This window comes from Canis lupus, chromosome 3, assembly GCF_003254725.2.
Source record: "Canis lupus dingo isolate Sandy chromosome 3, ASM325472v2, whole genome shotgun sequence".
NCBI classification, from domain to species: Eukaryota; Metazoa; Chordata; class Mammalia; order Carnivora; family Canidae; genus Canis; species Canis lupus.
The window spans coordinates 27,836,158-27,858,485 of record NC_064245.1 but is presented as its reverse complement, the minus strand read 5'-3'; the positions used below and the strand labels follow the sequence as shown (position 1 = coordinate 27,858,485).

The window sequence follows — 22,328 nt, the reverse complement described above, 5'->3', positions numbered from 1 at the left end:
ATATAACGAGAAGTATCCAAAATATAGACAGAGATTTTATGAAGAAATTGTTTACTCCAGTGTTAATGATAAAAAAAATAAAGATCAATCTATAGTAAGGGAATTGTTAAGGATATCAAGGTATATGACAGAGGGGCACCTGGGTGGCTCAGTGGTTGAACCTCTGCCTTTGGCCCAGGGCGTGACCCCGGGGTCCCGGGATCGAGTCCCACGTCAGGCTCCCTGCATGGAGCCTGCTTCTCCCTCTGCCTGTGTCTCTGCCTCTCTCTCTGTGTCTCTCATGAATAAATAAATAAAATCTTTTTTAAAAAAGGTTAATGACAGAATATGTAGTCATTGAAATAATATTTGCAATGAGTTTCTTGGACAACATGATTAAAACTGATGATGTGTGAGTTGAGGAAAAAAAGAGGCAGCAAAAAAAATGCTAGGAAAAATTTTAAGGGAACATGACATGTTTATGGTAGCTGTTTCCAGGTAAGATCTGGGTGGTTATTTTTATTGTCTGTGCTTTGCAAGTTATCTACAATGAGTATATATTACTGATACCCAGGGAAATTACATAGAGTCAGCATAGAACACGTGTGTACATCTCATGTTTAGATCATGAAGAGGGGCAGAAAGATTTTAGAGAAAAAGAAAAATGTCATCTTGTATGAATGAGCAAATAATGAGCATAAACTTTCAAAACAACTAATGAGAGAAAAAGTTTTCTTGTTTACTTCTTGGCTTAGCTGTTTGATGAGGTGGATACGGCTCTGTTCTCTTTAAATGGCAAATCATAAACTGGTCGTCCAATCCAAATGGAAAAACCAACTTCTCAGGCAAGAATAGGAGGAAACAATTTGGGGCTGGTTAGGATTTTTCCCCCAAAATAGTATGATTTAGAAGAAGGACTGAAGTAATAGTTGGAAAATAGGAAAAGGTAAAAAAAGAGCTCCTGATACTTTAAATTTTGCTGTTTGAGAAAAGATCTTTTAAATTTGATAAATTCTCTTAAAAAAAAAAAAAACTTGGGAACTTTGAATTGCAAAGTAATTGAAAGAAAAAGGACACAAAGCTAATGGAATCAGAATTTCCCCTGGGTCTGTAGGAGATGAAGACCTTCCCTAGTCTCACCTCCTGGATGAGATTTCATTACAAAGGAACCAATAGACTCCATGCTTGTCAGAGGCCAAACAGCCCTGCCCAATGCTACTTTCATCCATTCTTAAGCTCATAGGACATTTTAAATTTTAGCATCAAAACTAAAATTCCTTTGCATAAAGTAATCTTATCTCAAACACTACTATTTATTTTTATTTATTTATTTTTTAAGTAGGCTTCTTGGCCAGTGTGAAGTCCAATGTGGGGCTTGAACTCATGCCCCGAGATCAAGACCTGAGCTGAGATGAAGAGTTGGACGCTTAACCGACTGAACCATCCAGGTGCCCAAAACCTCCTATTTTTAATACTGAATATCACTTACATAAAAATTGATAATATAAATATTAGAAATAACCAGTATATCCAGCACTTGGGGATTGGTTAAATTATGGTATATCCATACTATGCACTATGGATTATAAACCTAAATGTCTACAGGGACCAGGTAGTTAACACCAGTGAATGGAGTGGGCCTGGGTTGGGATTTGGGGGCAATGGAGACAAGTGATTTGAAGAGGGAATACTCTAAGGAAGACAGAAACAACTTGATTCCTGTCAGTTGGCTTTGTGGTAAGGTTGGATCCCTGTGTTGCCAGAATTGCCTATTTTTAAAAAGTTTTATGTGGAAATAATATCAAATTTAAAGAAAGTTGCAAAACTAAGAAATACTAAAAGAACCACCTATGCCCTTTACCCAGATAATCTGACTGTTAATATTTGACTCAGTATGTATTTTTCCTCTCTGTGTACACACACACACACACACACTGTATATCTCGAACTATATAGGAAATACATGCACATAATTTTTTCTGAACCATCTGAGGATATGTTAACATGTTATCGTAACACTTTACTCCTACTCGACTGCATGTTTCCTAAGAATAGAAACCCTACTATTTTTGAGATGGAGCATCTGGAGTGGGATGAAGAAGAGAACACGAGGAGGTTGTCTCCTCCTGGCCATTAGGGTAGTCAATCAGCCACTTTTTCTCCCTCTGTAACACTTTTTCTCCCTCTGTAACACCAAAGAGAGGTTAAATCCTATTGCACTAGACAACTGCCATTCCACCAGTAAAATATATGTACGATATGTGCACATTTATTTATAACTTGGATATATGTGCTAATCTTCTAATACGTGCTGTACCTTATAAAACATATTCTTAGACAAAATTAAGATAAAATCAAAAACAAATACAAGCTTATAATTTTCTTCCTGCACCCCTGGAGGTGTGTACCTCCATTTTTCTACGCTGTGGCGGCTAAACCGGAAAAGGACTGCCACCATTTCCGAAGCTGAGTCTGGGTTCTGCTCCCCAGCGTACCTCCTTACGTCTGCCAACTCTCCTCCACAACACACGTCCTTACTGCCTTCACAGTGTTTACGGCTACTGGAAGTCATCTTGCTTATTTATGTGTTTAGTTATTTCCTCTCTGCACTCCCTGCCCTCCCTCACCTTCTCTACTAGAACACAAGCTCCATGAGAGCCAAAATCTTGTCTGTCTTGCTCACTTGGAACTCCCCCACCGCTAAAACAGGGGTGGGTGGTGCAGGGCAGCCCGGGTGGCTCAGCGGTTTGACGCTGCCTTCGGCCCAGGGCATGATCCTGGAGACCCGGGATCGAGTCCCACGTGGGCTCCCTGCATGGAGCCTGCTTCTCCCTCTGCCTGTGTCTCTGCCTCTGTGTGTGTGTGTGTGTGTGTGTCTCTGTGTCTCTCATGAATAAATAAATAAAATCTTAAAAAAAAAACAAACCGAGGTGGTTCATAGTGGGTGCTCATTAGATACTCTCTGGTTCCCATTCCAGCTCTATCCCCTGTGTAGCGCTCCATTCTCCCAGCAGACAACAGGGCAGGTCCCCCGACCTCCAGGAAGCAAACAATACCCCATCCTACCCCTTTGAGAAGCTTCTCTGCTTAAAAAAACACCTGTAGAGGGCAAGCAGCTGAAGACAATCTTCCTCTTTGTATCAAACACGTGGCCACAATCTCAAATCCAGAACATCTCTATACATCCTGACAATAGTTCTAAAGACATTTTATTCTTTCTAAAAAATAATTTATTTGTGGGCACCTGGGAGGCTCAGTGGTTGAGCATCTGCCTTGGGCCCAGGGCGTGACCTTGGGGTCCCGGGATCGAGTCCCACGTCGGGCTCTCCGCACGGGGCCTGCTTCTCCCTCTGCCTCCCTGTCTCTTGTGGATACATAAATTTCAAAAATCTTTAAAAAAATAATTTACCGGTAAGCTGAACTATCATTTCCACTCAGCCCCCCAGGCTGCTCTTGCCGCCCGCCCCGGGAGGGAACAAAGGAGACTGAGCAGTACCTGATGGTCCTCCACACGTCGAAGCCATCCAGAGGCTTGGTGCCCTTCGTGCTGCCCCCGGCCAGCCCCACGAGGGTGGGCAGCCAGTCGGAGATGTGGACGAGCTCCCGGCTCTTCACCCCCTTCCGCTTCAGCAGGGGGCTCGCCACGAAGCCCACCCCTCGAACGCCTCCTTCCCACAGGCTCCATTTTCGTCCTCGAAGCGGCCAGTTGTTGCCCCCCGCCAGCGTCTGTCCTCCGTTATCTGAAATACAATAAGGTCTCTGCATGAGGACGACGCCAGACACATTTAAGGACCCAAGGGGTCTATGCTGCTTTGAAATGCTGCTTAAGAGGGGCCCCCAGTGGGCCCAGTGGTTGAGCGTCTGCCTGCGGCCCAGAGCATGACCCCGGGGTCGTGGGATCGAGGCCCGCCTCGGGCTCCCTGCGCGGAGCCTGCTTCTCCCTCGGCCTCTCTCTCTGTGTCTTGAATGAATAAACAAATAAAACCTTTTTTAAAAAATTAAAAAATAAATGCTGCTTAAGAACTAAGACAGATGCTCCCTCCTTACCATGTCCCATCCTAACCTCCCCTCTTGCACCCACACCTCCCCCTATTACACAGAATCAGAGGGCGCCGTGGCACCAATCTGACAGCAGACCTTCAAATCTCTTGGGTCGGGTCGCTGGAAAGCAAGGAAGTCCCCAGAGGAGAGCTGCTTGGGTTACAGCCCTGCATGGATAATCAATGACTGGGCTGCAAATGCATGCATGCAATTGTGGGTGAGGCAAAATGAATCCAGGTAAGCTAAGCCTCTCACGGTCCACAAAAAGAAACCTCAAGTGAAATTTCACTTAGTGAGTTAAAGCTCCTGATAATGGGGACAGCAGACCTTTCTCTTTTACTCTCCTGGAAAAAGTTTCTAACATTTAAACTGGTAACTGGATTAAGCTTCTACTCCCTGGTGATTTGAACTCTTTCTTAAGTGTGAAAGTTGAAGATTTCTCCAGTGGGCTAAAGGTCTCTGTAAACACAGCAGTCGGGTGGAAAACATCATTGCAAGAAAAATTCCTCCCTTGTTGAGAGGACAAAGCTTCATGTGATACACCGTACCAGGGAAGAGAAAGGTTCTTTTCTAAGACAACTGATGGTGAAGCCAGAGGACAAGTTACAAGAGTGACTGAAATGAAGTATCTTACCAGCTGGGTGGAACTCAGTTAGAAATTAAATTGGACTGTAGGAAAAAAAAAAATTTAAAGTGGTATTTCTTGTATACTGAGATGTTAGAATCATTGATATAACCAAAAGTATCCATACATTTAGGTGACTCTACAGACACATTTGAAATAACCCTTATTGGCATATGTATTACACCCCAATTAAATGTTTTTTAAACCACTGTTATCCAAATGAACCACATGAGGGCAGCAGGACAGGCCTGCTCTGGAGAACCTTATATATAAAAATCTGACACAGAAATCAACACCAAAACCACAGGAAACACATGGAAGGAAAAATAACTGGCATTGCTAAGCACCTACCACGTACCAGGTACCATGGTAAGTTCATATTATCTCTCCCAGGATCTGAAATCTGAGAGACCCGGAATTGAAGCTGATGCCAACCACTCACGAGCCATGTGACCCTGGGCGATATGCTACCTCAGAGTCCTTACATTCAATGTAGAGATAATAATTCCTAGCTCATGCATTATGATGAAAATTAAATGACACTGTTGATGATAATTGCTTGTCTGGGTACCTGGCACAACCTCCGTGCTCAATAAATGGTAGCTAATATTTATAACTCAGTCTAACATAATAATTGTTTCATTGTTAAAAAGAAGAAGATTGAAAAGTCCAAATAGCTAGTAAGTGGCAAAGCTAAGATTCAAACAAGGCCTGTGTGACTCTCCAGGTGCCTTCTGCCCCCAGAGAACCATGTTGCTGATGTCCCCAGTATGAAGTGGGCTTTACCCCAATACCCCGACAGGCCACATAAAGCTTCACTGCCTAATGAAAACCATAGGCACAGTAAATCTCAGCGAAGTGCAGACTCTTCCTTTTCATACAGCAGAAGGTGATGCTAATTCCCTTTAGAGGAACCTTTGTTGCTTATGGATAAGAAATTCAAGGCTCTACTGCCAAGGAGGCTTCTATTCAAACCCTTAACATACCAAGTGCCTGGTTCTTCTCTGTGTTTGGTGAAGGGAAGGAGCAGAGTGGAGCTAGATTACATGAAGGTAACAATTCTTCAACACACGGGTGGGCAACGACCTGCCTCATCCTTTGCTATCATAGACTTCAAAGAACTTTTCCTTGAACCTTACATCTCTTCTTGACAAAGAGTCAAGGCCCAAACAGTCACCCAATCCTGTATGCTTGTTTGTCTATATATTTTGAGATTTTATTTGTTTACTCATGAGAGACCCAGAGAGAGAGAGGCAGAGACACAGGCAGAGGGAGAAGCAGGCTCCGGGCAGGGAGCCCGATGTGGGACTCGATCCCAGGTCTCCAGGATCACGCCCTGGGTCAAAAGCAGATGCTCAACTGCTGGGTCACCCAGGCGTCCCCCAAGCCAGTTTATTAATACCCTTTCTATTTTACATGAGCAAATCTGTATATTCAAAACAAGAGGCCACCACCTTCTGACAGAAGAGATTGCTCCCTACGCCTTACACTTCACAGCACATCAGTCACCCATAAGCAACATTTTGAAACTGAAAAGGAGGTGCTGTTCGTTTTATACAAAAATACACTGGAAAGAAACGCTTCCACTCTGCCCGTGAGCTCAAGAACGGCTGAAGAACAGCCAAGAACTGGTATTTCGCCCTTTTATTAGACTGCTATAAACGATACCGGCTCAGTGCTTGTAGAAGACACCTGCTGTCTCCATTTTAAATAGATACACCCTTTGAGATGTTATATAATGTCTATTTCAGTTCCATGTCCTTGCTAATGCTTAATACAAAAATACTAGATGATGGCGGTGGAGGAAAGGCATGTGGAGATGAGGAAGAGAAGGATGGTGGCTGGGTCTGCAGTCTGACTCTAGGAGCAGCCCTTCAGGTAGGACTCTAAAAGGAGAATAGCCAGGGCAGCTGGGTGGCTCAGTGCTCAAGTGTCTGCCTTTGACTGAGGGCATGTTCCTAGGGTCCTGAGATCGAGTCCCATGTCGGGCTCCTTGCATGGAGCCTGCTTCTCCCTCTGCCTGTGTCTCTGCCTCTCTCTCTCTCTCTCTCTGGGTCTCTCATGAATACATAAATAAAAATCTTAAAAAAAAAAAAAAAAAGGAAAGTATTCTGTGCTGTAAAGAGAATTTGGCCACTAGGGCTGGAAGGTGTTTCTAGATCTTATGGGGGGTAGAAGGTGCCAATGCAGTGAGTATGACTGTTTTTGCCATTAGCTCACTGGGCTGTTTTCCCCATTAGCAATGATGGGGGATTTTATCACCTGTCACGTTTTGAAGAGCACTCTGGAGAGAAAGTGCCGTCAACTGGCACACTGCGACTTACTCTCTCGGACATCCATCACAGAGCCAATGGCACAACAGCAGCATGAAGAGGTCCATTTGGCTTTGCCTGGGGCCTGCATCTCCCCAGGTGGCACCTGCCTGATGGCCACCATTTATCAACAAAGGGTAGATTCCACAGTTGGGCTCTTCAGAGAGCCCACAACTGCTGCTGTGCTTCAGTTCTAGCACAGTCCCCCGGGTATTTCGAGAAGTTGGACATAAACCTGACCACAGTCACAGCAAGAATACAAGCTCATTTGGAATATGGCTTCCTATGTTGTTCACTTAAATCTGACTAATTAAAATTAAAAAAGACATTGGAACCATCACCAGTTTTCTTTTCACTCTCTCTCCTAATTTTCTTTTGGAGAAAAGTTAACTTTTGTTTCTTGCTAAGAATTAGTTTTCAAGAGAAAATCTTCTTGTTTCATTTCCTGACTGGCTTACGAAAGAACTTCCAAAACAAAATAAGATGACTCCAACTAATAATGGGAGCTCTGAAATTTTTTTTTTCAGGGAAGTAGTTTTTCAGCAAAATTTTTGGCAGAGGGAAAACCTAATTATAAAGACTCTGCTGTCTAGAAAAGAAATGTCAAAATAAAACTAATGTTGTCTTATACAGATGGCAAATCTCACTTTATTATTCCTTCCTGAACAAAAATAACTGTTACAAAGTCATGGAAAAACATTGGTTAGCCAGAGATCGGAGCAAATGCATGAAGTACATGACAATGAATCCTCATCCTGACCCAGATGATAAAAGTTAAGGTGGAACCATGACAACAAAATTAATTTTTAGGACTACTCCCGACAGGGTATCGTTGTGGCTTGGCCATGGAAGGGCGCCCTGAACATCAAGTGTACTTCTATGTCATTGCTCCCTAACCCGGGCTTATCCAGGACATCGTCCTCACTCTGATTCAGGGATCCTAAAATAAAAAAAAGAAAGAAAGACTCCAATAGCCTTGCATCAGGACCTGGACTTTCCTTTCAACAGGGCCAGCAATGTTAGTGGGACAGATGAATAGACAACATGATTTCACATACTAAGATGCCTCCTTCTCTTAAAAGAGGACCCGCTTGCTGATGGTTGATGCTTTTAAACTAGTTTTTTAAAAATTTTGGGATCCCTGGGTGGCTCAGCGGTTTAGCGCCTGCCTTCGGCTCAGGGCGTGATCCTGGAGACCCAGGATCGAGTCCCGCATCGGGCTCCCTGCATGGAGCCTGCTTCTCCCTCTGCCTGTGTCTCTGCCTCTCTCTCTCTCTGTCTGTGTCTCTCATGAATAAATAAATAAAAATCTTTAAAAAAATTTTTTGTTAACTAAAATGAAAATCAAAGGGTTACTATATGTCTTAGAAGTCATCTAGACGATTAGGTAAATTCAATCTTCTCCTACTAAAAGATCTTGGAGAAAATATCTACCTGGATATTCAACTTACAATCTACTGTTCTTGTCTTTCCCTCTTGTTCTACATTCAATTTCTGATTGAATGTGCATTCCCTTCTGCTAAGTCTAACTTTCAAATGGATTTGAAACCCATCCACTCCTATATACCCCAGGGCCTCATGTCTTTCCACTTGGATATACAGGAACTTACAGATTGCTTCACTTTGCTGTCAGAGGCATCCTTGTGAAGCCCTAAACCAATCAAGTCATGTTCATGTTTAAAGATCTCTACTAGCTTTCTCATCAGGAAAAAGTTCAAGCTTCAGCCCCCATATAGAATCCTATACAGTGGCACCTGGGTGGCTTAGTGAACATCAGCCTTTGGCTCAGGGCGTGATCCCGGGGTCCTGGGATGGAGTCCCACATCTGGCTCCCTGTGGGGAGCTGGCTTCTCCCTCTGCCTGTGTCTCTGCCTCTCTCTGTGTGTCTCTCATGAATAAATAAATAAAATCTTTAAAAAAAAGAATCCTTTACATGTGGCCCCAATCTACTTATTGGGCATCAAAACTTGCCCTCCTGCATAAAAAGTGCCTTGTGCTGGAGCACCTGGTTGGCTTAGTTGGTAGAGAGTGAGACCCTTGATGTCGGGGTTGTGGGTTTGAGCCCCATATTAGGTGTGGAGATTACTTAAAAAATAAAAGCTTAAAAAAAGTGCCCAGTGTTTCATTCATGTAGAACTAACCTCACCTTGTTGTTAGGATATGTCATGCCCCTTCATGCTGACTTTGCCCCTGTACATGTTAATTCTTCCACCTAAAATGCTCTCCTTCTTCTTTCCTGCCCAACTTAAATTTTAATTCTCAGGATAAATGTTACATCTTCTGTTAACTTTTCATTTATTGCCCCCCACTACCACCCTGTCTAGATAGTCTCTCTGTACTTTTGCACTTTTTATATACCTTTCCTATCGCACTTCTTTCTTTTTTTTTTTTTTTCACTTATTTCTATATATTGTTAATGAGTTGTCTTTAACTTCCCAGGAACTCTGCCTCCCAAGGACAAGGATGATGTCTCATTCTTCTTCACATTCCCAGGACCTAGCACAGGGCCCACCAAAGAGAAGGGCTCAAGAATTGGGGGGTGGGTAAGGAATAATAAACAAACAGGAAAAATGTCCACCAAAAATTGAGACTGAAGGCACTAAAAATTTACTTTGATTATTGGATAGTGTTTTCTGAGCCTTCATCCATCCATGCCATGATCTTAACTTTCAGGGAACTGTTCCATACACAGGTGCTGTTTATTTAACAGGACACTGCACAGGGGGTGGGGCGTGGGGGTGGGGGTAGCTCCTGGTCCCCGTGACAATTTAAGCAAATCAAACACAATACCAGAGATGTTTGTCCAATCTGGCCCTTGATCAGTCACACTGAAGTCAAAGGGGATTGAGGAAGTCAAAGGGGATTGAGGAAGTCAAAGGGGATTAAGGAACTCGGTCCTGGACAGGAAGAGAGTCCTCACTCAGCCCTTTAATAAATCTTTCCAGAGTGCTTACCATATGGCAAGGACTACTCCAGCTTTGGAGAAATGGCAGCCAAGAAGACAGACAAGGCCCTTTCTCTCATGAAGTGAGTAGAAAAAGAGATATGATCTCTCTATTCATGATCCTCTTGGAGGAGCTGAAACCAGAATGATGGGACAGGGGGGACCACTATCAGAAAGGGGAGAGTAGGGATCCCTGGGTGGCGCAGTGGTTTAGCGCCTGCCTTTGGCCCAGGGCGCGATCCTGGAGATCCGGGATTGAATCCCACGTCGGGCTCCCGGTGCATGGAGCCTGCTTCTCCCTCTGCCTGTGTCTCTGCCTCTCTCTCTCTCTCTCTCTCTCACTGTGTGCCTATCATAAAAAAAAAAAAAAAAAAAAAAAAAAAAAAACAAAAAGAAGAAAGAAAGGGGAGAGTAGGAGGCTCAAGCTCCTTATTCAATTACACATTGGATGGTGGGGTGTTCTGCATCAAGGCTTCTTCTTAATTCAAGATTATCTTAACTACACTCTTAAGAACACTCTGTTGCCAGAACTTAAGGCAAACTTGAGCTGAATGATGACTAGATATAACTCAGAAGGTGTCTGGCTGGTTTATGACTGTCATCGTTTGTCTCTATCATCCTTACTGCCACCTTTCTAATTTCATTGAAATGGATTCAAAGAATTGGGTTTGGGTAAATTGCTCTCGGAGCCTAATTTTCTCATTTGGAAAATGAGGATAACAATGAGACCTATCTTAACATATAGTCTGGCACAAATGTATCACTCAATAAATATTAGCCATTTTCATGATAAGAATCACAAGCCGCAGAAGCATCAAACACGCAGAGCAGAACAGTCTCCTCTCCGGGTATTTATTACACATATACTAGGTTTAGATATCACAGCTGCAGTCTAAAACACCATGCATTCATGAAGAAGAAAGGATTTTATGCACAGATTCCTTCTCAATTATATGTTCTTCTCCATAGGTGATTTCTTGAGATTCATAAAAACATAGTGAACTTGAGGGCTTTTGCTATTATTTTCAGGACAGAGCCAGGTGACACCTTTTTGTTTTTAGGAGTTTAAAAAAAGTATCTCAATTATCAAAGGAAGAGGCACAATGATCATAAGCTATGACTCAAATGAAGTGTCAGAAACTAAAGCTTTATTCAGTTACATTTGTAGGGGTTTCACCTGGTTTGTAGCACTCAGGACAGATGAATGCTCCTGCCCTACTCCCAGTCAGACACAGTCGGACTCTGCATCTGGATAAAAGAACCAGCAAAGGGAGTGTGCCTGCTGAGCTAGCATTGGAAGGGTCCTGCTGAAATGGGATTGACAACCAGACCCCAAATAACAGATACAGCCACCAAAAAAGTGGAAGATGAAAGGGACGGATGCAGGGAAAGGGAAAAATCAGGAATAAATGAGGATTAAAAGGGAAGTACAGGGTTATAGTAAAAGATTTCCTCATTTTAATGAGGCTAATGGCATTACTTGTAATGATGAGATGTCTGTGGGATTTTATCTCTCCTTTAGAATTTAAGGATGAGAAGACTCAAAAATCTTTTGAAAGACTGGAGGGACATAAGTGCAGGATAGGCTAGATGGGTGATGGGCATTCAGGAGGCCACTCGCTGTGATGAGCACTGGGTGTTACATGTAAATGATGAATCACTGAATTCTAGAAGTCAATATTGCACTGTATGTTAACTTAAATTCAATTCTAAAACTAACTAACTAACTAATTAACTAAATAGTTGAAAGGAAGGAAAGAAGAAAGGCAAGCAAGCAAGCAAACAATTGGTCTCTAAAAGTTAAAACAGGAAAATGAGAGGTGCCTGGCTGGCTCAATTCATACAGCATGCAACACTTGATATTGGGGTCACAAGTTTGAGCCCTATGCCAGGTATAGAGCTCACTTAAAAATTTTTAAAAATTCAAACTGGGGATCCCTGGGTGGTGCAGTGGTTTGGCGCCTGCCTTTGGCCCAGGGTGCGATCCTGGAGACCCGGGATTGAATCCCACATCGGGCTCCCGGTGCCTGGAGCCTGCTTCTCCCTCTGCCTGTGTCTCTGCCTCTCTCTCTCTCTGTGTGTGACTATCATAAATAAATAAAGAAAAAAGTATTAAAAAAAATAATAAAAATAAAAATTCAAACTAAATAATAAATAAAAATTAAAATAGGACTGGAAACTGAAAAACTGTCCTAATTTATTATATATCGATAGGCAAACAATTGAACTTTTATTTTTATTTTTTTTAAAGATTTTATTTATTTATTCATGAGAGACACTGAGAGAGAGAGAGGCAGAGACACAGGCAGAGGGAGAAACAGGCTCCATGCAAGAAGCCTGATGCGGGGCTCCACCCCCCCCCCCCCACCCCCCACCCCCGTAGGATCACACGCTGGGCTGAAGGCGGTGCTAAACCGCTGAGCCACCTGGGCTGCCCATACAATTGAACTTTTTATATCGATAGGCAAACAATTGAACTTTTTCTGTAGTTTAAAGCATAGGTAGTCACAGATTTTAGTGATCCTTAAACTTAAATTGTAAGATAAGTATGGAATGTTATGAATTACTCTCACTCAGGAGTCATGGGTTTGATCTCCATATTCCTGCTTCCCTAACAAGTAGCTTAGAAGCCTCATGTCTAGGGTACTTAGAGCCAGCAAAAATAGATGTTTATTCACCACTTTTCAAAAATTAAAGCCCTCCTTGTTTTCTCTTCAGTTTGATCTTGAAAAAAAATGCTTGATATCTTCAGCTAATGAAGTTATAAATTTCAGGCCAAACAAAAGTTATTTGGCACTTTAAGGGTGTATCATAGTTTACTCACAAATTATTTGGCTCCCTTTTCAGATCAGATGATTTTTTTTTTTAACTAGATAGCTGTTTGTCGATCAGCAATCAACAAGTAGGAGATGAAAAAGTATTACAGAAATATTTCAGAGCCTGGCAAGTTTCAGAACGGCAAGAGTGAAAAATACCATCAACAGAAAAAAGAACAGCAGTTGCCAAATTAGAAGTACACTAATTCCTTGTATGGCATGGAAGATGGGAATTGAGGTCAATGATTTTTCAGAGAGAATTAAGGCAGAGAAAGCTAACATATTCTATTTGGGCAAGCATCAACTACTTTAATTTGTCTTTATATTTCCAAATATATCATACAAGTTAACTGTTCTGAATTTACCTTTGATGCAGAAGCAACATTTTATTGGATTTCTACCTCCAAGGTAGTAAGATATGCTTTTAGGATCACCCAGAAAAACCAATAAACCAAACTGAATGAACAGGCAATTCTATTTGCCCAAAACTCTTTTCTTTTTTTTCCTTATGTAGAAACCATAAAAATATTTAATTCTTATTTTCTGTACCCAAAGCTCTTTTCTGAAGTTTACTAAATGGTAAAGGGTCTCACTGAGGTTTGAGTGTCTACTTACGGAAGAGAGACAAGTCATCAGCACAATCCTCTTTGAAGAACGATGTAAGAGTGAAACATTTAATGGCAGAAACAAAAAAACTCAATATACCTAGATACTAAAAAAAGTTAGTGAAGATTATTTATCAAATAATTCAAATATTGAATACATACTTAATAAAGATAGAAGAATATGATTCTTTGGGGTTTGCAGATGACACCTGCTCCAAAGACAAAGCAAAACCAACTCTGCACTCTTGGACTCTAGGCCCTCCTGACGACACCAGGTGGGAGAAGCCCTGATGACAGAGGGGTACACAATGAGAGTGGGGAGAAACCAGGTGACCCTGGACATTCTAAGCAGACATCGGGCAGGGAAGGCAGCTGGAGAAGAGTAAGTGTGAGCTGTGAGGCCTATGTGTCTAATGAGAAACCAGAGGTTAAATGGAGGCATTTTAACAGGAAACAAAGGGATATGGAAAGAGAGAGGTCCGAGAAAAACAAATACCATGTGATTTCACTCACATGAGCAAACTAAAAAAATAAACAAGTGGAATCAGACTCATAAATACAAAAGGCAAACTGATGGTTGTCAGAGGGGAGGGATGAGAGGATAGGCAAAATGGGTGAAGGGGAGCAGGAGGTAGAGACTTCCAGTCATGGGATGAAGAAGTCATAGGCATAAAGGGCACAGCACAGGGAACAGAGTCAGTGGTACTCTAAGAGCAATGTATGTGACCAATGGCAGCCACACTAGTGGTGAGTACCGTGTAACATATGGAGATGTTTAATCACTATGTTGTACACCTGGAACTAGTATAACATTGTGTGTCAATTATACTCAAATTTTAAAATTAGAAGAAAGAGATGAAGGGAGGGAGGGAGGAGGGTAGGGAGAAAGGGGTCCAACATCTGGGAAACTCAATGTCTACTGAACAGCCACGAACAAGGATAAAAGAACAAAACAAAATCATCAAACAAATCAAAACAAATGCCCCTAAATAACCACAACAGGCATCATCAATTCACTGCAACCAGATTTTTAATGTAGGGCCCATTTAGTCTCAGACACGATTTCTTATGATAGGTTTAGTGTGTGGCTCCCTCACTTCATGGCAGACTGGAATCTGCAAATTAGAAAGGTGCATAGTGCTGGAGATGGCCTCTGTAGAGACCACCCTCAGAGTAAGGGAATAAGAAGAAGGGGACAGCGAGACTCTCCATTTCCCTGTGCCCAGGGTGATTTGGCCACAACAGACGACAGTGACTATAGGCTCAGAGCCCCTCACACCACTTGGGCTTAAAGGAGGCCATTCTATACTAGACATACAGAATAATCAAAGGGAGTAGGTATGAATGCTAAAAAAAAGAATTAGGATATTAAATGTATATAAAACCACATGAAAATCTTCTCATGTTTAAATGTAAAACTAGACTAGGTTCTAGACGTAGAAAATTATACGCATGTTTTTTAATTTTCATAACTATGCAGTAGGGTATCTTTAGATATATAAGACTCAGGACAGGGACGCCTGGGTAGCTCAGTGGTTGAGCACGTGCCTTTGGCCTGGGGCGTGATCCTGGAGTCCTGGGATCGAGTCCCACATCAGGCTCCCCACATGGAGCCTGCTTCTACCCCTGCCTGTGTCTCTACCTCTCTGTCTCTGTGTCTCTCATAAATAAATAAATAAAATCTTTAAAAAAAAAAAAAAGACTCAGGACAGCTCCTCATTGTGTGGAGTTAGTAGGAGCATCACATCCCGGGGTTCTGTCTACTGAGTGCTAGTAGCACCCTATCAAATTTCCAAAATGTTTCCTGTAGGAACCAGCGCCATACATAATGATCAGTTGGGACATACAGCCAAGGATAAGTAGTGGCCTCTCTATCAAGAGGCTTGTCAGACGATATTCATTACTTTGTAAATTTACCATAGTTTGGGGTCTGGCCTAAAGCTGTGTAAGCTCATAAATAATTCCACCAGCACATGGAAAGAGGCTCCACCCCTCAGGAGCAGAACTATTATAAATAATATATATATCAGAATGTCCACTGATTTATGATGTAAATTTACCTATCATAGAGGATGGCATGTTCATGCTCCATGTGAGTGGCTTAAGTGCATGGAAAGCAAAATGGAAATCAGATTTCCTGGTGAAGAAGGACTCAGAGACTTACTATGTCCCACTGCCAATACACAGTTTATTTGTACTTTCTGTTTATGCAATCTCATAATAAAGTAATTACTTTTCATCTAAAATATATTAAATTGTGCTATAAATATTCAAAAATGCAACGAGAGATGCTTCTTCCTTTGAAAAAGGAAATTAGCCAAGTCTTAACCATTTTTTCCAGCAACTAATTCTCAAAAATCTACTCAAGTTCTCTCAAAAATAGATAACCTAGTTAGCTTTGTATCTATTAAGGAAGTTAACACTTGTAGTTAAAAACTTCCTATAAAGAAAATTCTAGGCTAAAATGGCTTGACTGGTAAATTCTATCAAACAGGGAGAAATGTTACTAGTTGTACACAAACTCTTCAAGAACATAGAGAAGCCTAAGCTTCCCAACTCACTCTATGAGGCCAGCACTACTCAGATTCCAAAACCAAAGGCATTACAAAGAAAGAAAGAGAAAGAGAGAGAGACAGAGACAGAGAGAAAGAGAAAGAGAAAGAAAGAAAGAAGAAAGAAAGAAAGAAAGAAAGAGAAAGAAAGAAAGAAAGAAAGAAAGAAAGAAAGAAAGAAAGAAAGAAAGAAAGAAAGAAAGAAAGAAACTCTAATGAACACAGGTACAAAAATTCTTAACAAAATTTCAGTAAATCAAATCCAGCTATATACAAAAATGATAATACATCATTGTGCTCGCCTTCTATTGATACTATGACAATTACCATGAATTTAACAGCTAAACACCGCAGATTTATCATCTTATAGTTCTGTAGGTTAAAAGTCTGAAGCAAGTCTCATTGGGAAAAACTCCAAGTGTTGGGATGGCTACATTCCCTGTTGGAGGCCCTAGGGGAGAACCTGTTTCTTTGCAATTTCCAGCTTCTAGAAGCCACTGGAATTCTTCTTCCTCTATCTTCAAAGCCATCAATAGCTGGTTGAGTCTTTCTTGCATTTTATTATTTTGACCTTCTCTTTGTCTCTCTCTACCACTGTTTTAAAGATTTATTTATTTATTTATTTATTTATTTATTTATTTATTTATTTATTTATTTATTTATTTAACAGTGTGCATGAGCAGGTGGAGCGCTAAAGGGAGAGGGAGAGAGAATCCCAAGCAGACTCCTCACTGATAAGGGAACCTGACATGGGGCTCAATCTCATGACCCATGAGACCATGACCTGAGCTGAAATCAAGAGTCGGATGCTCAACCAACTGAACCATCCAGGTGCCCCTCTTTTCCACTTTTAAAAACCCTTGTGATTGGGACACCTGGGTGGCTCAGCGGTTTGGTGCCTGCCTTCGACCCAGGGCATGATCTTGGAGACCCAGGATCGAGTCTCATGTGGGTCTCCCTGCATGGAGGCTGCTTCTCTCTGCCTATGTCTCTGCCTCTCTCTGTGTCTTTCATGAATAAATAAATAAAATCTTTAAAAAAGAGAGAGAGAGAGAGAGAAAACCCTTGTGATCACTTTAGGCCCTATAGTATAACTTCTCCATTTTAAGGTCAGATAACTGGCAACCTTATTCAGTCTATAACCTTAACTCCCATTTGTCAATAACATAACATATTCATAGGTTTGGAGCGTAAAATGTGCGTATCTTTGAAGGAAGAAAGGAGAACATTACTCTGCCTACCAGTATTATGATGATCAAGTGATGTTTATCCTAGAACTGCAAATCATTTTCAATTACAAGAACAAAGTGAAAAGAATTATACTATACAACTTCAAGACCTACTATAGAAAGCTGTAGTAATCAAGACAGCATGGTACTAAAAAGGGAGCCTGGTAAAAGAACCACACTTAAATGATCATTTGATACTTAGCAAGACAAACCAACTGAGAAAAATCTCTATACAACAAATGATTAATCGGATACCTACCTACAAGGAAGAAAAAACCCTTGACCAATCCTACTTCACAACGCACATATAATGTAAAAATGGATCATATTACAACTTAATAGTAAACAAATAAACATTTAAAATACGGGCAAAAGATTTCAACAGATATTTCTCCAAATAAGATGAAAACATGAAAAAATGTTCAATATCATTAGTCATCAGAGAGATACGAATCAAAACTACAAGGAGATACCACTTCACATTCAGCAAGGTAGTTATAATAAAAAAAGACAGACAATGACAAGTGTTGGAGAGGATGCAGAGAAATTGGAACCCTCAAACACTGCTGGTGGGAACGTAACATGGTTTTACTGATTTGGAAATAGTTCGGCAGTTGCTCAAAACATATATTCCCACAAAAAACTTGTGTATGAATGTTCACAGCAGTATTGTTCATCAGAGATCCAAAGAGTGGAAACACCCAATGTCCACTAATTGATGAATGAGTAAGGAAATGTGATATATTTTTAGCAATATACAGCCAAAAAGGAATATTATTCAGTAATAAAAAGGAATGAAATACTAATGTATGCTACAATATGAAAGAACCTTGAAAGAAGTATACTAATGAAAGATGCCAGGTGCAAAAGGTCATATATTATATGGTTCCATTTACATGAAACATCCAGAAGAAACAAATCTATTGATACAGAAAGTAGATGAGGGACGCCCAGGTAGCTCAGCAGTTTAGTCCCTGCCTTCAGCCCAGGGATCAAGTCTCACATCGGGCTCCCTGCATGGAGCCTGCTTCTCCCTCTGCCTGTGTCTCTGCCTCTCTCTCTTTCTCTGGGTCTCTCATGAATAAATAAATAAAATCTTAAAAAAAAAAAGAAAAGAAAAGAAAGTAGATTAGTGGTTGCCAGTAAGGAAATGTGATATATTTTTAGCAATATATCCTGGGAGGATATATCCTGGAGGGGGGGGGGGGGTGATGCTAATGGACACAGGAGTTTTTGGGGGGAGGAGGGTGACAAAAAATTAATAAGGGTGATGATTGTACAGCTATGTGAACCACTGAACTGTACACTTCAGAAGGGTGAATTTTATGATAAAGTGAATTATATCTTAACAAAACAAAACTATATGGGGGAAAAAAGATTGATCAAAGATCTATGTGTAAACGCTAAGACCATAAAATGTTGTAGAAAACATCAGAGAATACCTTTGTAACTTGGAGAGTAGGCAAGTTTTCTCAAAACCATCAGCTGTTTTTATACGTTTGTGTATAAATTGGTAAGGCCTATGCTGGTGTAAGAGGATGCAAAGTGATGGTAAAGATTCAAAGGCAGGATAAGCAGAGGTAGAAAGTGCAGCTCTGCCCAGCTGCTGGGATCTCACTACGATTAAACATCTATCCGGGGATCCCTGGGTGGCGCAGTGGTTTAGCGCCTGCCTCCAGGGCGCGATCCTGGAGACCCGGGATCGAATCCCACGTCAGGCTCCCGGTGCATGGAGCCTGCTTCTCCCTCTGCCTGTGTCTCTGCCTCTCTCTCTCTCTCTCTGTGACTATCATAAATAAATAAAAATTAAAAAAAAAAAAAAATAAATAAACATCTATCCGGCACTGTACGCCCTCTGGATGAAAGGTGGGTTGAAGAAAAATTCCTATGTTCAGGAAAACTCCCTAGTGTCCCAGGAATGTATACAATCTGTCCCTGGGAACAGCCCCGGCCTGCCTACCGCATGTGTATTTCAGAGCACAAGCAAGGACAGAGCTCAGTACAAGAGATGTGATTGTTCGAGACAGGGCACTCGAAGTACCACCCCAATGATCAAAACCCAGAGCCTCCAAGGTACGTCAAATTCTTTGTTCCTGCTTTCACCAGTCTATCAAATTGACTTGGCTTCTTTAAAAACAGTTGATCTTTTCTGGAATCAAGGTATCTCTTACAGACCCTTCCTTTATACCTCAATTTTTCATCGGGGCCTTTTGTGGTGAGCTGACCCTACAAAACATCTGCCTGGCACGTGAGACACAAAATTCTTTTTTGAAAAGCTCTTCATAGACACCAAAGAGACTGCGTCATTGTTTATTCCTTTTTTTTTTTTTTCCTACAAGTTTAACACGGAATCAAGTGGAAAATGACTTCAAAATACATAAGACATTACACGGATCTTTTCCATATTTCATGCAGTCACGAAGATGTGTTAACCCTATCAGATACGAATGGTATGCTTTATTTTAGGATTTACATACAGTAGAAGTCACTTGGTTTGGTATGGAGTTCTGTGAATTTTGACAGTCATGGAACCAGCACCACACTTACAGGACAATCCATCAAACCAGAACCACTCCCTTGTACTGCTCCTTTGTAATCACACCTCTACCCCACCCTTAAACCCTGGCAACCACTGATGCCTTCTCCATCTTTAAAGCTTTGCCTTTTCCAGAATGCCCCAGAGTTGTGACACTCTAGGCCTTATTAAAATACCCCCAAGGATGTTAATCTCTGTTTGGTTCAGCAGACAACCAACCCAGTTAGAGTCAGATTGCAAGCTTCATCTCACTTTCTCTGAACAGGGTTATATTGTCAGTTTAGTTTTTAAAGTCTTTGCTATAATGTTTGGGTTTACCCACCCAGTATGCGCCCCACTCAGGACTTAGTTGGGACCTGGTTAGTGGTTTGTATTGCGGTTGAGTTCTTGAAGCCTTTGCTTTGCTTCTCTGGGATTGCATGGCACACGCATGGCTTGGAGGTGAGCCTGGGACTTAGCCTGGGACTTGAGTCAGTTCATACAGGGCTGGGGGATCCTATTCTCCACCTCTATCCTCTCTGAGATTCACACACACACACACTTTCTAGCCTCCTGGGGCCCCCTTTTCCTTGTTTCTCTGGTCAGAAAGACAGGTTTCTCTCAGGTTTTAGCATCTTACTCTGTCGTGTACTTCCACACAACTGAGGCTGCCTTTGGGAGCAAAGCAGCAAAATAAAAGAGAGAGAGAAATCATGAGATGTCCCACACATTTTGGAGAAAAGAGGTGCCTTTTCACCAGTACTCTGGTCAGAGAGAATTTTCTTTGGGGGATTTCAGGTGCCCAAACCCCCACCGCAAACACAAAAGCAGATCCCCAACGGGGTTGGCCATGGGGCAGGGGCAGGGGAGGAAACAAAGAAACAAAGTAATAATTCCCCTATGTTCTTCAGCAAAGGACTCCTTTCCCAAATCGCTGTTTAGAAATAGAGGGTTTCACCTGAAGATTTTGCTGCCGGTGGCTGCTGCATTGTTCTAGAATGGCATCAGGCCTTGGGTCAAAGCTGAGAGACAGAGGAGAGAAAACAAACCCACAAAACCCACCCCTCATACAAGGGGTTGATTCAGCTTTGACTTCACTCCCATTCACCACTCCCCTGCTTCTTTTTTTTCTTTTCAGTTGCCCCGGACAGTTGCTTTCTCTATTTTCCAGAGTTTCCAGGTGCAATTCATGGGGAAGAGAGGCTTTAGTGGGCTTACTCCATCCTGCCCCTCACCGGAAGGGTATGCTTAGGATTTTAATGAGAACTGGCCAAAGAGGCTTGTTTCTGTTGTTGTTGTGGTTGTTGTTTTGCTTGCCTGGAATAACACAGCAGCAGAATGAGTGCCACCTCATATCAGGTAAGCATAAAGAAAACAATGGTTTCAAAGGTCTTCGTTAGGCACCTGCAAAATACCCACAAGTGTTGTCAGCACCGTGGGAAAGGACAACAGAAGTTCAAACGCAGTCCCTACTCTCAGGGGACAGATCATCCGCGGAAAGCCTGGTCCGTGTGAAAAATACAAGACTGTCCACAATTAGGACAAAGAAAGGACACAGAGGAAAAGAGAGAGACGAAAACCGGGGAGCTGAAGCAGGTGACACTGGAGGCCATTCAATCCCATGCTCCAATGTGGTGAAGAAGAAAAGGCACATTCTACAAGGAAAAGGGGGCTGGACAGGGTAATAATTCTTCTGAAGTTGGTTTTGTACCGTTTTATTACACATGGAGGTTATTTGCCCCAAAGAAAACTAAGAGGAGGCTTCTAAGGACTTTTTATTACTCCTGACCCTGGTAGAAAGGATTTCCAGGACTTCCAGCGTGAGGACTGGAAGCCCAGTCATGCTGCAGTGAGTCATGGGATCTTTCCCGGCGAGTGTTGAATTAGCAACAGACAAAATCTTCAGTAATTGTGGTAACTCAGCCGGTTGCTGGCATTGTCCATGTGCTTCAGCTGAGTTAAAACATTCGGAAGTTGACTTTTCATATTTTATTTGGGTTTATTCCTACCATCACAAAGGCAGGATCTTCATTCTAGGACAGTATCTCTTCTATTCGAAAATATTTTTTGTGAAGTACTGAGAAAGGCTTCGCCTCAGAGGCCCTGTGAGACTCCCACAGAGGCCCAGGCGGTGCAGGCGCAGCTGCCCGATGGCCTGCACGATGGCACACGGGCCAGGCCCACCGTGAACTTTCACTGCAGCTGTGTGGAAAAGACCTTTGCTGGTAACTCAACGGTCTTTGGAGTTCTAGCTTCAGACTACAGCAGAGACGAGAACATTCTCTAGGGCTGAGCGTGTAGGGAGAGGCCAGCAAACTCCAGCTGGTTTCGAGCCCATCAGCTATCACTCACTGCAACACAGAAGGACAATTTAAAGGAAAAAAGGGACTCCTGTCCCAATCGGGGGGGGGGGGGGGGGGGGGGGGGGAGGGCATCGAGCGTCGAGCCCCAACAGCTGGCAGGGCAACCAGGCCTGTGGTTAAGAGAGATACCGTATCTATTTCCAAGAATGGAAATTTAGCTTCCTTCTCCTGTGACTTCATGCCAAGGCCTTGATTTTCTGGAATGAGGTGTGCGCGGATCCCCGCCCGCGGCGGCCCGTGTGCATGGCAGGCCCGGTGACCGCATCACAGCTGGGCCTTTCACAGCTTTGTCTGGGAGTGCTCCCTCCTGCAGAAGGCCCCCCCGCCAGCTCCTCCTGGCAGGCTGC

General features: G+C 42.3%; 1 protein-coding gene across 7 annotated transcripts in view; it reads right to left on the bottom strand.

Annotated features, from left to right (window-relative positions):
* The window catches only part of ARSB (arylsulfatase B), a 187,361-nt gene that overhangs the window by 101,952 nt on the left and 63,081 nt on the right, over positions 1-22,328 (bottom strand). For all 7 annotated transcript variants that reach the window (XM_049108349.1, XM_035714317.2, XM_035714318.2 and 4 more), the window contains exon 5: positions 3,476-3,719. In XM_049108349.1, coding sequence (XP_048964306.1) covers positions 3,476-3,719 — 244 coding nt within the window. The remainder of the gene's footprint in view (positions 1-3,475; positions 3,720-22,328) is intronic.